Source organism: Bacidia gigantensis, assembly GCF_019456465.1.
Source record: "Bacidia gigantensis strain McMullin 20006 chromosome Unknown contig_295, whole genome shotgun sequence".
Classification (NCBI taxonomy): Eukaryota; Fungi; Ascomycota; class Lecanoromycetes; order Lecanorales; family Ramalinaceae; genus Bacidia; species Bacidia gigantensis.
In genome coordinates this window covers 1,523,913-1,540,443 of record NW_025408608.1, presented here as the reverse complement: position 1 = coordinate 1,540,443, position 16,531 = coordinate 1,523,913, and the positions used below count along the sequence as shown (strand labels likewise).

At 49.0% G+C, this 16,531-nt stretch overlaps 7 protein-coding genes across 7 annotated transcripts; 4 read left to right on the top strand and 3 right to left on the bottom strand.

Moving 5' to 3' along the window:
• Positions 1-359: 359 nt before the first annotated feature.
• KY384_008507 (uncharacterized protein) lies at positions 360-1,661 on the bottom strand (the record flags this gene model as incomplete). The annotated part of the gene is made up of 1 exon (XM_044816996.1): positions 360-1,661. One exon carries the CDS (start codon positions 1,659-1,661, stop codon positions 360-362), a length of 1,302 nt encoding a protein of 433 aa, XP_044666361.1.
• A 464-nt stretch (positions 1,662-2,125) lies between these two features.
• Positions 2,126-2,593, bottom strand: KY384_008506 (uncharacterized protein; the record flags this gene model as incomplete). Its single annotated transcript, XM_044816995.1, has 2 exons — positions 2,126-2,377; positions 2,489-2,593. The coding sequence occupies 2 exons, from the start codon at positions 2,591-2,593 to the stop codon at positions 2,126-2,128; spliced, it is 357 nt and encodes a 118-aa protein (XP_044666360.1).
• Positions 2,594-3,145: 552 nt separating this feature from the next.
• KY384_008505 (uncharacterized protein) lies at positions 3,146-3,870 on the top strand (the record flags this gene model as incomplete). The annotated part of the gene is made up of 2 exons (XM_044816994.1): positions 3,146-3,421; positions 3,508-3,870. 2 exons carry the CDS (start codon positions 3,146-3,148, stop codon positions 3,868-3,870), a joined length of 639 nt encoding a protein of 212 aa, XP_044666359.1.
• A 1,694-nt stretch (positions 3,871-5,564) lies between these two features.
• Positions 5,565-6,760, top strand: KY384_008504 (uncharacterized protein; the record flags this gene model as incomplete). The annotated part of the gene is made up of 3 exons (XM_044816993.1): positions 5,565-5,753; positions 5,805-6,180; positions 6,237-6,760. 3 exons carry the CDS (start codon positions 5,565-5,567, stop codon positions 6,758-6,760), a joined length of 1,089 nt encoding a protein of 362 aa, XP_044666358.1.
• A 2,510-nt stretch (positions 6,761-9,270) lies between these two features.
• On the bottom strand, positions 9,271-12,189 carry KY384_008503 (uncharacterized protein; the record flags this gene model as incomplete). Its single annotated transcript, XM_044816992.1, has 2 exons — positions 9,271-11,237; positions 11,481-12,189. 2 exons carry the CDS (start codon positions 12,187-12,189, stop codon positions 9,271-9,273), a joined length of 2,676 nt encoding a protein of 891 aa, XP_044666357.1.
• Positions 12,190-12,777: 588 nt separating this feature from the next.
• On the top strand, positions 12,778-14,577 carry KY384_008502 (uncharacterized protein; the record flags this gene model as incomplete). The annotated part of the gene is made up of 3 exons (XM_044816991.1): positions 12,778-12,970; positions 13,029-13,123; positions 13,174-14,577. 3 exons carry the CDS (start codon positions 12,778-12,780, stop codon positions 14,575-14,577), a joined length of 1,692 nt encoding a protein of 563 aa, XP_044666356.1.
• Positions 14,578-14,990: 413 nt separating this feature from the next.
• KY384_008501 (uncharacterized protein) lies at positions 14,991-15,924 on the top strand (the record flags this gene model as incomplete). Its single annotated transcript, XM_044816990.1, has 4 exons — positions 14,991-15,087; positions 15,159-15,494; positions 15,581-15,650; positions 15,705-15,924. 4 exons carry the CDS (start codon positions 14,991-14,993, stop codon positions 15,922-15,924), a joined length of 723 nt encoding a protein of 240 aa, XP_044666355.1.
• Between the last annotated feature and the right edge of the window lie 607 nt (positions 15,925-16,531).

The window sequence follows — 16,531 nt, the reverse complement described above, 5'->3', positions numbered from 1 at the left end:
ATTTCGCTACACCCTGCGTTTCCGAGCAAGGCTTGTAAAGGTATTCTACTACCATCACATGTAGTGTTCTCACGTGTTCCCAATTGTGTCTGTTATACTCATGAGACGTATTTTCGAGTCCCTTGACAAGGACAATCCTTATCAGGAGTTGAAATCCCGACGTAGGCGAGGACGTATAGAAAGAAGGAATAGAGAGAAACGGCTCGAAATAAAAGCGTCAAATATCGTGCATTTTGATTCAATGGATGGCCTCCCGCGCTTCCGTGAACATTCAAGTATATGACGGGAGGTCAGACGGGGTACGCAGCATCAGCTTCTAAGCCGTACCTAACAAGATTCACTCTATCGACACGAACGCTTTATATGATGCTGATTACATATTCGCCTTCTCCATGATATTCCTCATAATACTGTTCATCTAAGAGCACGAAACCTGCATTGAGTCTTTCATGGACTTGCGAGCTCTCGCACGTGAGTATGCCACACCGGTAATAATGCCCCCTGACGATATCGCATGGGGTGAGAACCAGACCAGTCAGACCTTCTCGCGGATACTGACAGGCGTTTGAGAATAATGGAAGCAGAAAGAGCTCCGTATCTTTGTGCTCGTGTTCTATGAGGGTGAAATTATAGCGGAAGGGAGCATGTTCGCTTTCTCTTTCTCTCCTCAAGTCTTCACCGCCGATGAAGCCTTTAGTATCCATTATGAGATGTGTTAGTTTGTCTTTCGCTTTCCATGCATTTTCAGTCTCAGAATAGGCGGCCCTGGTTAGAGCGTCTTTGATGCGAATATAGCCGTCCACCAGTTGTCCGGTTTCGTCCGCAACCGGGGTAGTCGAAGCTTCGAGTATTTGTGAGCGTGCTTTTCTTTCAAGCTTATGTTTCCAGCCATATGACGAGGCTATAGATCCAGTGAAAGACGCCCAAGACCAGCTGGGGGCCCTGTAAGATGATACCAATGGGGCTTCAGATCCCCGCCGGAACCATAGTAGCGTCTGAAGAAGATTACCTTCCAACAGTCCGGCTAGGTACCTGTCTTTCAGAAAGTGTTTGAACTCTTGTGCTAACCCGGATAATGCTGGAAAGACGTCCTCGGGATTAGTAAGGGTCTTTGTGGAGTATGAGCACATTATTCGGCCCCACAGATTATAGAGCTGAGATTTGTCTCGCCCCGTGTCCGTCATAGAGAGAGTGGCGTGACTATTGTCGATGGAAGATATCTCAAAAGTTGCAGACTCAATATCTTCTGACGATGTACTTTGAATCGATCGTAACAAGGGAAGTTTCTCAACCCAGTGCAGCTCGTTACTAAAATGATCTCGTTTTGGGTGCACTTCAGGTCTAGTGAATTCGGCGCATTCCCAAAAAAGCTGGCTGTGGCCAAAATGAAGGGTACAGGGTGAGAGAAGTCTTTCTTGAAGTACCCATGCGCGTTTGTTCAGCGGTGCACGTTCAACATTATTGTACCATAACTGATGCTCCGCTAAAAAGTAATAGCCTTTCCGTTTGGATAGTGACATCGGCCATAAATCCAGCCAAGGGATGTATAATTCTAACGGAAGGATTGATTCCAGGTCCCGATCGACGAATAGTCCAGCTCTCCCATCTGGAAATCCGGTAGCGGCTATATTCAGAGCTGCAAATTTATAGACCTTATTCATCTTTGACGATTCGACGATCCGATCGGCATTGTCATCCTGTAGGATACACAACGAATCGACCCACAAGAAACAGAATCCCAGTCTCCAAGTGACCCAAGCTGCATCTTGAAAAACTTGAGGCAGTGACAACAAGGGGATTTCCTCACGTAGCGCTTGCAGATTTTTTCTGGTAAGCTTGAATATTCGTTGAAGTCCCCAGGCATGGCTCAACGCAAGATAGGGTTCGGCATGTGGAAAGTCAGTATCAAGGCGGAGACGAAGAGTTATATAACCATCTACTTTGATTACTTCCACGAGTCTCTTTGGAATAAACGTGGGATTTGAGTAATGTCTACAATTCTGATGACTTGCCTCGACACTCGCGAAACCACAACTTTGCCTGCTCAAGGCTTGCGTCAGAATCGGTCCTCGAGCTAAGCTTGCGCTTGAGGGGGCCTGTTCCCAAGTCTGTTGGCCTTGTCAACTTACATCAGTCCACATGAAGGGCTCGAAATACCTATTCTATGTTGAACTAGATTGTCGAAAACGGTGAGTCTCTTGTTCTTTTCGGATCCTGATCGTACTTTGAAGTACACCGTGCCGAGTGTTGACTTACTGAAGTAAAATTGCAGGCCTTGTTGTGCAATGGCTTGCTTCTGATCTTCGAGGGGAGTGTCGGATAAAGGTAGACCAAGTTGGATTGACTTTTCGGTACACGTGAGTACCTTCAGACATACCTGGCAACCGTGTAAGGCAAGGCATTTGAGAGAAGCCCATGACGAATGGAAAGAATGCCAATTATCGAACTATTCCTCAGGGTGGCCAACTCTAAAGATTTCCCAACACACAGGACAAAGGCCTGCAACGATTTCAGTTCCTTGTCGCCGCTTGCTGGGGCGCTCGTTTATGTCGATGTCGTTCCCACGAGAAGGTGTTGGAGGTCGTCGCTTCATCGTCACGGCACCCTCGTATGATTATCTGCTCATTGAAGGTGGATGGACGATAGATCCATTGCTTCAATTGAACCTCGTAAGCATGGCTTAGCAGTGGGAACATTATGCACTGTATTATTTCATCTGAGGCATGGCACAATCCATGCTGTATTCCATGAAGGGGACCCCGGTAGCCAACCTTAATACCGCCCCGTGGCGGCTACTTCCGCAGCTTGACAGGGGCCTAGAGCTCCGGGAGAAAGTTGTTAGTCCAGGGCAAGCTCCCCGGAAAAAGGGCTGTCGAGAATCGAGATTTGCTGTGGTCCTGACTTGCATACATGCCCATTGTCGAATCCGATGTCTATGAGACCGTTCTCAAGCGCTAGTCGCTGCCTCAAATTTTCGGAAGCTCTCACGATATTCTGCGTCAACCCCTTCCATGATGCACCTCGGTCAATCCTTTTCCGTTTTCTTCTACCTCGAATGTCCAAAATTACTCCTTTGACAAATGGTACTCGCTCCTTCACCGCAAGCTCTAGGTCTCTCAAATCAAGTCACAAATCATCTCGAACGATGGCAGCAGAAGCTAAAGCGCAAGACTCTTCCCAGATTGATGACGCCTTCGATTTCACAGACTATGAAGCGGCAATTGGTACAGTACAAGACCAGCTGAGAAGCGATCTCGCTCGAATTAAAGCAGGTGGCAGAGACCTTGAATCTGTGGAGCAGATACGGGTCAACTCTGGAAAAAAGTCGAGTCCGTCTTCTCAAAAAGGAACCGCGATCGGGGATTTGGCGAGTGTGATGCAAAGAGGACGAAATATCGTCGTGATGGTTGCTGAAAAGGACGTATGTCTTCGATTTCTTTGTAGACTTCCTATTTACGTTGAGAAACACTCTGAGTCCTTGCTCACACTAACTTCACTCTTCGCCAGTACCTCAAATCAATAACCTCAGCTTTGAACTCGATTCCAGACATGACGCCCCATCCTCCTCCCGCAGGGGGCGAGCCCCTCCATATTATCCTGCCTATCCCTCCAGTAACACACGAGAGCCGCTTGCAAGCCTCAAAGACTGCACATGAAAGAGGTGAGAAGGCACTATTTGCTCTGAGAGATGCTAGAACGGCGCAAAAGAAGCGGCTCAGGGCTTTGGGACTGGCCAGAAAGGTCACACCGGACAAGAACCATAGAGCAGAGCAAAAGATGGAAAAGGTCAATGAGAAAGCGAATACAGAGGTGAAGAGGGTAATTGAAGAAGCACGCAAGAGGCTAGAAGGTGGTGGAGGAAGAGGGTAGCGGCATTGGTTTCAAGAGGTCAGAACCTCATTTGCAGTCTTGGTGGACACGAGCGCGTCGCCCCCTACTCCCTTCTAGACGAGATCTTTCGGTTGTGGGGGTACATTGGACAAGTCTTTTGTCCTTCCAGCATCATTGCTTGACCGAGATGAACTTCGAAGTGACATGGAAGTGCCTGGGCAGCGAGCGGTCGATTTCGACCAGAGATATATGCACAGCCCTGGCTGTTCAGCCTTGCAACAAGGATCAGGTGCAGTCTTCGGGTCTTCTCTTCTGATCAAGAAGATGACTTTGGCGTGGGAATGCACTTATGAGATCGGACAACGGGATTTCTAAACAGCATGAAAGGTTCCATTGCGGAGACCGACGAACGTATCAATCCCCAGCAGAAGTTCCATGAGTGCTAGATATGGCGGACACGCAAGGGGACAGTTTTGTCCCAACTTCATGTGACTTCCGACATGATCTCCAAAGGAAACAGGAGGAGCCCACATTTCACCTTATGCCAAGATGAACGGGTAATGATGAACAGACAATCACCAACGAAACAACGGAAGAGGCTTGTGACACAACACGGATTGCAAGCCATATGCTACATTTGAAACATCACCGGTGCAAAGTCTATGACTATCTTATCGTTGATGTTCAGCCTTTAACGGTGCAATGTGTCTTTGGCGCACAGAACGATTGGCTACCGCAAGGAGTACCAGCTGAGAAGGCAGCCTCGCTTGGAATCATCGGACCTCTCTCCATGCCCCGGTCTACGTAGTGCGGCAAAGCTTGTGGCCTGCCTCATGCGGGCAAGTGGCTAAAGCAATCGAGCAATTTCGATGTCTTCAGCCTGCCTCATGAACTTGAAGGTTATCAATTGAACGGGGCGCATACTTCGGAATGCATAACTACTCACCGAGTATGCCGTGTCGTCATGACTCCCATGCACCTTCAGCCGTAAATGCAGGATGGCTGTGCCCTCTGGCCAACAATAGAATTACGCCTAGGCTTTAGGTTCCTGGGACGCTATCCTTATTCCTCCTTCGTTTCGGGCCTCTGGTGGGACTGACCTGTTAGCCTTGTGGGGGATCGGCCAATGCTGCCGAAGGCTCTTCCTGTGTGGACACAACCCATGTTGAAAACCATCGTCCAAACCTACAACCAGTCGGTGGCTTTCTGGCGAGTCCTCGGCCTATGATGCGAAGAGACACATGCTGCATGCGCAGAAAGACAAAAGAATAGTTCTGCAGTTCCTGGATGCAGCTCCTGAAGATGGGGGGGGGATGCGGCACATCATTGGAAGTCGGCACATCACAAGCCTTCAACCTATCTAAGTTCCAAGCGTGACACTTCTCATGCATCCTGGAGCTTTGAATCATGTCGTATAACCTCGAGCCTATCAGCAGCGCTCAATTCTGCATGAGGGTCTCGCGCCGCACCGCATGGAAGAGGCGCATTGCTTGTCTTGCATGATGTTTGGACCTTATCGGGTCCTCCGATCCTCAGGATCAGTCAACATCTCGCTGCCAATGTACTTGTATGTGCCAGCGCGGCGCTGTCACTTCACCTTCCACGCTTCTTTATTCACAGTCTGGGCCCCTTGCTTTTCCTGCTTTTCTCCTCGATATCTCAACATTTTCACAGCTTGTCAATGAATGCTTGAAAGACCTGAGTTCGAAATTTGGTAACAAGGCTACAAAACTATGAGCAATCCCAGCGTCGCTGGCCCACATGCGCAGGGAGATGCTCAAGACAATCGAGGACCAGCCCTCTTGGGGATTGTCGCTATATTCACCGCCATATCTGCTATTGCAGTAGGTTCACGTCTCTTCGTAAGGCTATGGATACTCAAGAATCCTGGGCTAGACGACGCCGCGATATCTCTGTCACTGGTACTTCCGGACACCCTTGTCTAAGAGATATGTCATTGACAAAAGGTATAGATCTTAGCCATCATTTCAACAATAGCCTATGGTATAGCGATCGAAAACGGATATGGTCGGCACATCAAGTACATCTCAAAACCGGACTTGGGAGAATCCATCAAATGGAATTTAGTTGCAACCGTCGCTTTCTATCTCAGTCTCATCTTCAGCAAGATCTCAGTGTGTTTTCTCTTCCTGCGCATCATTGGTAGAACCCGGACGCCTCATAAGGTCGCTTTTCTCTACGGTATGATGGCTTTAGCGAGTGTAATTGGATTCATAGCTGCTGGCTACACCGCGGGCCAATGTCAGCCAGTCGCGAAAGATTGGAACCATGAGTTACCAGGAAAATGCCACGGGGATACCAGCGTGAAGATAGGCCTTGCTCAGGGCAGTATGTACTCCACTGACCTGCACTTTCGCGAATACCTCTAATCCCGGATAATTCAGGCATCAATGCATTCATCGACTTCTCTCTCGCGACCTTTCCCATTACCTTCCTCCTCAAGTCGAAAATGGACATCCGTCGCAAAGTCTTCATATGGGCGCTGATGTCCTGCGGCGTTATCGCGGGCTTTTGCTCCATCGCTCGCATTGTCGTCTCTTCCGTCCTAGTCAATAGTGGCGATTTCACCTACGTCGAGACCGCTGGAACCTACCTTGCAGTCGCCGAGGAAGCAGCAAGCATCGTCATCGCGTGCATACCCACCCTTATGCCTCTAATCCAAGTCATGAGAGGCAAGACAGTAAGTGGAAAGAGCTCGAAATACGGAAGGTCATGGCCCACGAAGTCAAGTTTTGCGCAGCATACCGCACCAGACCCATACGAGATGAATACATTTGTGTCGGCGGTACCGCCGGGGGAGAAGCTTCAAGGGGCCTATGGGAGCGACGTTGATCTTGTGCCGGGGATTGAAAAGATCACGAGGATTGATGTCAAGAAGGAAAACGTAAAAGATATCGAAATGGTCTGAAAGCCTATTTCAAATAATCTCACAAGCGCGAGTTTTCTTTCCTAATGGGACTTGATATCATGCGGCTTAATCCTCTTGCTCTCGACTCTCTTGAATCATCATGAAGGCTGAAGGCCGAATGCAAGACTTAGATCTGATACCTAAACCAAAAGAGTTTGTGTACAAGATGGGAGCACATTAAGAGCTTAGGACGAGATATTCACTTCGTCCTTTGAACGCGATCACGAATCATGCAACCAATTCTCAGAGCATCGCACCAGAATTTAGACCAACATCCTGGCCGCTTCGATAAATCAGCTCTAATCAAGGTCTCAGCTATCAAATATCAGCATTGAGACCACAAGATCCCGCCCGCCGGTAATGTCTCAAGGGTCATATTCGGCAAAGTCAATGGCTGGGGTCAATGCTAGGCATGGCACTGACCATGCAAAGAGGCACCGGTCTCCGAGATCACTTGCACTTGGAAAGGTCGAGTCTATGCTGTAGAGGACGTTGAGCGGATTCTGTGCGGCGCTGCTGCTACACGCGAGCTTGCAAGTCCTTAAGATTCAATGACATGATAGCGCAAGCGCGTCATTTCATGATGCTTAATATCCCTGAAATACCGATTAAGAGCACTCAGAGAATGTCTTATCCCAATGGACATCGGGGCTTCCTGCACACCGTTGCGGTAGAAAAGTCAGTGCGAGAGTGTTTAAGTCAAGGGCAGATTACTGAAGAACTAAGCACGCGCCAAACATTTCGTGAGAAACAGTGATATGGTAGCGATAATCATATCTAGACTCGTGAAATTTAAGGAGTACATCAATTCTAGCTTTCGAATACATCATCTCCAACGCCAACGCTTTCGCTCCTCATATACATATTTTTGACATATTCGGCCCTCTCCCACAGGTATATTACAAGACAGCCACCCAAACAAAACCTCTTGGCCCCCTGCCCTTCCCCTTCCCAAATTATAAAGTAAGCATCCCCCCGCCACACCAACCACCACAGCACTCAAAATACTATACCTCCCCTTCTCACCCGCCACATTCGTTTCCTCCCCACTCGCCGCCGAGCTCGTGGCACTAGCCGCCGCATCTGTCTCCGACGGCGACGCCATAGCCGTAACACTCGCACTCGTACTCTCGACCGTACCGAACGTAGCATCGGTCGTCTCACTCACACCCGCATCATCCGTCACTGTCGCCGCAGCCTCCGACAACAAGCTATTGAGACTAGTGATGCCACTGAGGGGGGGAGGTCGTCTGGCTAGCCGAGAAGGGTAGCGGGGTCGTTGAAGTGCGTGGGGTCGATGTCAATGTTTGCGCCACCGTATTCGTCGTTCGCGCCGTAGTGCGAGCAGTCTGGTGTGGAGCCACCGACGTAGTTGGAAGAGAGCCAGGTGCCGGAGATGCCGGAGCCGTAGGGGGAGCCGTATTGGCGGCGTGAGAGGAGGGGAGGGAGGTTGGAGGCGAGGGGTGTGAGCGGGAAGAGGAGGAGGAGGGTGAGGGCGGTTGAGGTGTGCATGGTTCGTGGGCGCTGGCGATGAGGGTGAGGGTGGATGTGTTATTGAAATTGAAGAGGGTTATTTGATGTAGCAATGGTAGTAGTGTGGTAGAAAACGAAGAGAGCTTTTACAGAATGAGCATTTCTTTCAATGAGATAAAGGGTGCAATGGTTGGATATTGAGATAGCACTGATTGAACGACCAGTTGGGAAGGTAGCTCTATATGTATGCATCCATTCTTGTCCATCTGCATGTTTAAAAAAGCATTTGGAATCCAGTCGGCGTACCTCTAAGAAGGGACTGTAGCACCTTGCCTACCTTTCCCTTCCATGATAGTAATGAGCTTGCTCTTCACATCGAATAATACTAGTTTTTACCAGCCAAATGCAAGCATTCATGAGATTGAAAGGGACAAGCTTCCAGCCTCAAGATCAGGAGTGCAGGCCATAGAAGCTATGGTTAACCCTTCTACCGTTGAGCCAGTCTGGTCCCTAGAATAGCCTAGCTGAGCCTGAAATCGTGGCAGCCAGCCAGGTCGTTCCAGGCCTCTTATGGCGTTGCTGGTATTGCATGCCAAGCAAAGAAGTTGACAGTGCGACTCTACCATCATACCTTTCCCGACTGGCTGTCCTCCTCTTGCCGTCTGAGCAGATTACACTCACCTGGGCTTTTAGAACGTTGCAGAAGTACCTTTTGCTCTAGCGGAAAGCACGAGTTATCTTGTACGCTCGGTAGCAGCGGACCTAGCTCTGGATTGCGGCTGGAAAGGCCTCATATCGTAGGCTCAAACTCAGTTATTTTTCTCACCGCCAGTACGATGTCTTTGATCAGCGATGATGCTCATTATTGAGTTGAGAGAGCAGTCACGCGTCTCCCTGAGAGTTGAGAGCCATCGCTGCCTTCACGGGGCTTTACATCGCATGGCCATAGCAAATTTTCCCGTTTCAATGACTTGGAGTCACTTGCGCAACACAGCTTTCTCTATTCAAAAATGGACGGTCGAAACGTAGCCGAACAATTAATATAATTTGTTTGGAGTCCAAAAGCCCTGCATGCCTGCGTCGAAAACGTCGGAGTCTTGCATCCAACGTCGTTGCAGTCCTGGACGAGCCACATACGGAGATGATGTGTGTTGGGGCCATTTGTGTGCCAGGTTGAAAGCTGTCAAGACCGGAATACTTTTCTCGCTCCGATCGATACATTCTCTGCCTGACTGAGGCTCACAGGGTGTTCGAATAGGTTGAATATCTTCTAAGAGGCCTTCGTTGATCAAGTCTGGGCTGTCGTATCTTACCTGGAAGATGTCAGATCCGGCCATGTTGGGATTGCCGGAAGACAGTCGACCCCAGACTTGAGGCTGTTGGTGAGGCATCAAATCAAAGTCGTCATCATTTCCGGTAAGTATAGGTGGCGTATCTCTGGTAAGGCAGCGTTCTCGCCGCAAATCCAGTGTTGAGTTGAGGCTTGGTCGCTCTCTGCTAAACAGCTTTGGCTTTGGAGACTTCCAGATGTCTGTAAAGGCTCGGGAAACTCCTCTATCGTAAGTTCCTTCGATCAGAGTCGTCTCCTGCGATTCTTCCTTGAGTTGACGTCTATAAAGCTCGCCGTATCCATTCCATGCATTTTGAAAGCATGCCGGCCGACTCGATGGTGCATGATGCTGGTCAGACTCGAGTGAGACCTTCAACGTACGAGCCGTGTTGACGCTCTGGCTTTGTGCATCCTCAAAATCAAGAGGTATATCCACTGATAGAGTCTTAGACTGTGGCTCTTTGGTAGTATCAGCGATGTCAGCATGTTGCTGCTCTAGAGGCTCTCGAGCATCTTCTTCGTGAAGATCAAATTTAGAACGTTCTTGCACACCCGCGCTCAGTTGCCCCTGACTGCGGACGCTATCTGTAGGAGCCCGTTCGCTCCACACATCATTCTTGTTCTCGAAGCCGCGTGAATTGAGCTGGGAAGCACTGATATTCTTAGCGACTTCGGTATGAGAACTTTTGCAAGCATTGAGCAAGTCATCAAGGCTCTGATCTGGATGGTCATTGAGTCGGAAGGACGAATGTGTACTGGCTCGAACATCTGCAGGGCTGGCTGTACGCTCAGGGCCATCGTCCGCATTATTCCGCTGAATGAGGGCAGACAATTTAGTTGTCTCGTCGTCAGCTCCATGGACAGTTGGTTGGTAGTCATTTGAGGTTCGCCCTTGATTGTGGATGGCTTTCAGAACACTGTCTTGAGCTTGGAGGTTTCGATTTTCATTCATCGTGGAAACACCCTTCTGGCCTTCCTTGCCAAAAGGATTTAGCTTAGCGACTTTATCGTTAGTTGAAAGACTTGACGCGGTTTCCCCTTGCTGCTTAGTGTGCCCACTTAAGTTCTTTGTAGCAACCCTCCTTTCAACTTCTAAGTCATCGAAGATTTGTGACCTAGCGTCTCTGTGATCAGGGTGATCTTGGTCTCCGGTAGGTGTTCGCAGCTCCGGTTGGTAATCGTCCATCCCGTGAAACTTGATGCTGTCTGGCAAGTCGTCTTCAAATCTTTGCTCGGCCCTACTTGCATTACTTCGTGACCAACTGAAATATGAGGTTGAGCGACTTGGAGATCTGATCTCTTTTTGGATCTGCAGACCGTTTGGCTTTTTAGGCTCTGTCCCTTCTTTTACTGGAGACGTTGAACTTGGGCCACAGCTCCCGAACCCTAGAAATGGGTTTGACGGAAGTTCAACAAGAGCGAGAGGCGGGTCACGTCGCTTCTGATTGGAACTAGAGCCTCTCTCAATGATATTTCCCAAGTCGGGCCTGCTCTTGCCCTTTATTGTATCCTGTCTCGAAGTAAAATAGCTTGAAATCTCTGCATCACCATCGGCTCGCTTTCGATCCTTTGGCAGGTACTTTTCTCTTCCTTCTCGCCGCGAATAGTCAGCCTCTTTCGCCGTCCTCTTTCGTGTATTTAGGAAATCAAGCTTTGGGAACGCAAGATCAGGCACTACAATTTCGTAAGTATTGTAAGATAGGGGGGCTAATAGACTTACAGGGCGCAGAGCTTCTGCCTTTGCCGAATATACCTACATTGACCGACGGTCGCAGCTAGCCGCCATTGTCAGTCGGGACTGCATCAATGATCATGATGGGCGTATCCTCACAGTCAGACGCTCACTAGAAACGTTCGGCGCCTCATAATCATGCATCAGTGTCGCTCCAGATTTCTCCTGTCTTGAACGCCTCTCACTTTTAGCGACAGGCTTCTTTCGTTTTGCCTTCTCCTTCCTTGAACTTTTCTCTGTTTTCACAGCATACTTGTCTGGATGGGTCTTGTGCCTGGGTCGCCGAGAGAAAGAAGAGGTCTGAGCTGATTCCTCGATCTCAGCTCTGTGAGCAGTGGAAGTTGAATCGGATTTCCCATCCCATACGTAGTTTGCCGCCTGCTCGAGTTGGACCAATTTCTGAGATTTAAGTCTTGCAGGTCTGTCCTGACGATTTACTACATCGACAGGGAAACCAGCATCTTCCAAAGTGCTATCTTCAGATGGTGTGACTTTTCGCCGCCTTTTCCTTTGACGACCGATATCATTTAAATCCAGCGGAGATTCACCACGATGCTGCATGTGGCGAAAATGGCCTAGCAATGCATCCAGATCTGGAGATGTGTTCTCATTGACTCTGCAGTACTTGTCGCTAGGTTTGGAACGACTCAATTCCTTTGGAGCTTTGTCTCGGCTCGTACGCTGTAATTTTTCATAACTTTTCTTCTTTGTGATGCTATCAGTGTGAGGATTATGTCGGTCACCATGATTTTTGGCATGGCTTTTGGGCCCATAAAAGGGCTCATTCAAGACGCCCGCATTGCTTCTTACCTGTTTGGGCTTGGAACTAGAATTCTGTAGCCATTTCTTGATCGCAACTCGAGGAGACAGCCGCTGCTCCTCGGGAGACGTCATTACGTGCAAGAATGGCACAGAAAAACGAATGAAGAGAAAAACACCGTATGTACAAGTACGAAGATCATTAGGCGAGCAAGATTGATTGCAGAATGTAGTCATTATTACCGAAGCTTTGAACTGGAAGCTTCCGGAAAAGGAAGTGACGATGGACCTTTCTGCGGACCCATTTTGACTGCGCAGAGAAAAGGAACGCTCAGTGAGAAGGCTCATCAGGCGTACAAGCCAGATGGCGATCGACATTTTACATCTCCAAGAAACGGACCAAGTCCGAAAGGGGTACCAAAGACCGCCAGTAATGCAGAAGGCATATGGGAATATGCAGTCACAAAAGTCCAGGCCTAATTCCGGCGCTAGCAGATAGGCTGCATTAGCGCGAAGTAGCTTCAACACCGCGGCGGACTGCATTCGTCACTTTTCATCAGAGATACGGCTGTCGCGGCGATGCGTTGGGACAAGATGGGCTTCTTTAGGCAGGGGAGTCGACTGCTCTTCCACGAGTAGAGAATATGCTGGGCATGGCTTTGTGTTCTTATCACTCCAACAAATTCGACGCCTCCCTGCCTCTATCTACTTGGTCCTCTCAAAATGTCGACAAATGTAGAGCCTCCGGCCACCGTGGAAAAAAACGTCAACACAACCGGCGGGACGACTCCTGATTCCTCAGACTCTCCTCGATCCGAAGCTCGCTTTGAAGATGAGATCCCATATACTATCTTCACGCCTTGGGAGAGGAAGTTCATAGTATTGGCCGCCTCGCTCAGCGCTATATTCTCCCCCAGTGAGCTTTCTCCACGTTGACGTTTTGACTGTAGGTAGACATATTGATTGCTGTCCAGTGTCGACAACGATATATCTGCCGGCACTCAACCAGCTTGCTTCTGACTTGCATGTCAGTGATGCTCAAATAAACCTGACGGTGACCACCTTTCTGGTGAGGAATTTCTATACTGTAATTCAATTGATTGTGCTGATACTTGCAAGATCTTGCAAGGGCTCGCACCAGCGCTCATAGCCGGCTTCTCCGATACTGCAGGTAGAAGACCGGCTTACATGATCTGCTTTACGTTGTACCTGGCTGCCAACATCGGTCTTGCCATTCAAAGGAACTATGCCGCGCTTTTAGTCCTTCGCTGTCTTCAAAGTGCCGGTAGCAGCGGGACAGTAGCACTAGCTCAGGGGGTCGTGGCCGATATCGTTACGAGTGCTGAGCGAGGGAAGTATGTTGGCTGGACTTCAGCTACCTCAATTGCTGGGCCCATTTTGGGCCCCATCCTTGGTGGCTTACTCGCACAGTACGGAGGATGGCCTTGGATCTTCTATTTTCTGATCATACTGACAGGAGCGTTCCTTGTGCCATTTGTGCTCTTCTTCCCAGAGACATGCCGAAAAGTGGTTGGTGATGGATCTGTGCCGCCACCAAAACTGAACATGTGCTTGACAAACGTCATTAAGGAAAGATCGAGAAAAAAAGCTGGTATTGAAATTGACACGCAGCAATCGGAAGAAGTCAGGAGAAACTACAAACTTTCTATTCCCAATCCGCTGTCCACGTTCAAGATCGTAGCAGACAAGGAGTCAGCCTTAATCCTTTTTAGCAGCGGTCTGGTAGTGGCCTGTTTGTACGCCGTCAATACTGCTTTACCGAGTCAATTCAAAAAGATTTATGGCTTTGATGAGATCCAGATCGGGCTCTGCTTCCTACCATTCGGTGCGGGAAGCATAATTTCGGCATTTACAACGGGCAAAATGATCGACTTTTCATGGCGAAGGCATGCTAAAAGAGCAGGCTTTCCTGTCATGAAGAACCGACATCAAGACTTGACACACTTTCCCATTGAGAGGGCGAGGCTAGTAGTGGCACTACCGCTCCTTTACTTCTGCTGTGCTGGCTTAATCACATATGGTTGGGTTTTAGATTTTGAGACTAGTCTTGCTGGACCGCTTGTTGTCCTATTCTTCACCGGTTATGGGATCATGGCTGGTTTTCAGATCATGATCATCCTCATTGTTGACCTTAGTCCTGGCAACGCTGCTGCTGCTACTGCGGCAAACAATATCTTCAGGTGTCTTATTGGGGCTGGAGCTACAGCTGCGATAGTGCCAATGATCGATGCTTGGAACGTTGGTTGGGCTTACACCTTCGCCGCATTCACTTGGATTGCATTGAGCCCTATGCTACTTGTGCTCTTGAAATACGGCCCGCGCATGCGACTTGCTAAGAAGGAGAAGCTAGCGCAATCGATCTCGCAGCATGGAGAGATGCCTGTGGAAAGAAGGACTGACGATTCGCATGTTGGAATGACACGCACGAGGAGACTAGAGGAGGGTATTGCAGCGGACGACAAGGCACCTGAACCGGTCAGAAACGCCGACGCCAAGGCATGATCAATAGCTTACGATACCGCGCGGCGGAAATCTATACAGAATGATTGGGTGAGTTGCTCAATCATAGATCAGCGGTGAATGAAAGTCATCATTGTCATTGTCCAATCAAAACCAATCCTCGAGGCTTCCTAATCATTTCCGTTCCTGCGGGTAAGCTCTTCACAGAGAAAGATCATAGCGCTAATGCAGGTCACGCATCTAACGCAGCCTTACTTTATCTCCACGGCGTTGGTCTAAGTCCTTGAGATCATCATAGGACAGTGTTGCGGTGTCCGAAGCTCTTGGCTATATCTCCAGCTGCAATGTTCCATTAGCGGCACCTCCCTGCCTCCCCCTCATTGCCTTGCCAACGATATCGGAATTATCTTCTGATGCTTCTACGGTTCTTTCTTTGAATATCTCAATCTATCAAAATGAGCGACTTCAACTCCCATTGCGCTTGCACCCCAGCTGTTCCCCATGAGTATGCCCCAACTGGAACATACACCACCGTCACAGGTCTGAACACTTGTATGCCTCACCGTCCCTTCCGCTTTCCTAAATTCTCAATTTCCCAATTCTCCCCTTAACATCGCCCACAGACACAGCAAAACCCTCCTATTCCAACTCCCCAACGAGTGCCATCATAGCCATCCACGACATCTTCGGCTTCAACGCGAAATCAAAGACGTTTCAAGGCGCCGACCGCTTAGCTTCCCAAACCGGCTCCGTCGTCCTGATGCCCGATTTCTTCGGAAGCGAAGCTGTACCACTTGGTCTGCCTGCTGATGAGCAGATGAAGAAAGTTCGTGAGTTGTTAGCAGGAAAAGCTAATGTGGGGATGGCAGTTGAGAAGGTGAGGGAAATTGTAGAGGCTGTGAAGTCTGAACCACAGTATGGGAGTGTGAGGAAGATTGGTATTTACGGACTTTGCTGGGGTGAGTATGCTAAGGGATGAAAGATTTCCCTGTGGTTATGATCTCGGGAGAGGTGGTGCAGAGCTGACGTGAAAATTCGGGACTAGGTGGAAAAGTCGCTGTCGCGTCCAGTCAAGCCAACACTCCATTCGCGGCGAGTGCGCAGGCGCATCCTGGGTGAGTCTGCCACTTTCGATCCCCCTTACTCTCAACTGACAGATACATTTACAGTATGGTGGTCGTCGAAGACGCCGAGAAGCTTACTATCCCGCATCTTGCGCTCTTCTCGAAGCAAGATGGTGAGCCCGAACTCATAGAAGCGTATAGTAAAGCTCTTGAGGCAAAGATGGACGCTTCATCCGAGAAATATGAGAGGATGTCTCATGGTTGGATGGGGGCGAGGGCTTTCCAGGACCCGGAGGATGCTGTGGAGGGGTTCGAGAGGGGGTAAATCGATGATCTTGTCGGTGAGACGAGATTGATTACTGATGAGTTCGCAGGTACGATCAGTTGAGCAAATTCTTTGCAAAGTATTTACAGTAGGTTGGAGCGTCTGTAAGAAGCGGCGAGTCCTACGACGTGACCATTATTCGAATCCACGAACAAAGCTCATGTTGGTTCTTTGCCACCAATTCTGCTTCAGACAGATCTGATAGTCGGCACATTGTTCTATACCTGTTTGGCATTGGTCACTCAATGAAGCTTTCCCTCGAGATTGAACATTCTTCTTAAAGACTCATTATGCGTATCGTGACCAGGTTTTAACGTGGTATTCCTGCATATACTCCAAGTTCATTTCAGAACCTTTTCGGTGAGAAGAATTTGATAGCTATCAGTTGGGCAATAGTCACCGCTGTGATTGACAGCTCCAATTTTGCCTCATGCTCAGTAGTGACGCATATCGCTAGTCTATTTTCCAAAAGGCAAATTTGTAGACTTGGTACGAGGTCTAAAGCTTTCTGAACTCAATATTTCCATGGCCTCGGATTGTAAAACGCAACCTATTTGATTTTTCTGTCGGTCAAGTGATAAATTCTGTGTGTTTTGGTTTAGTCGCA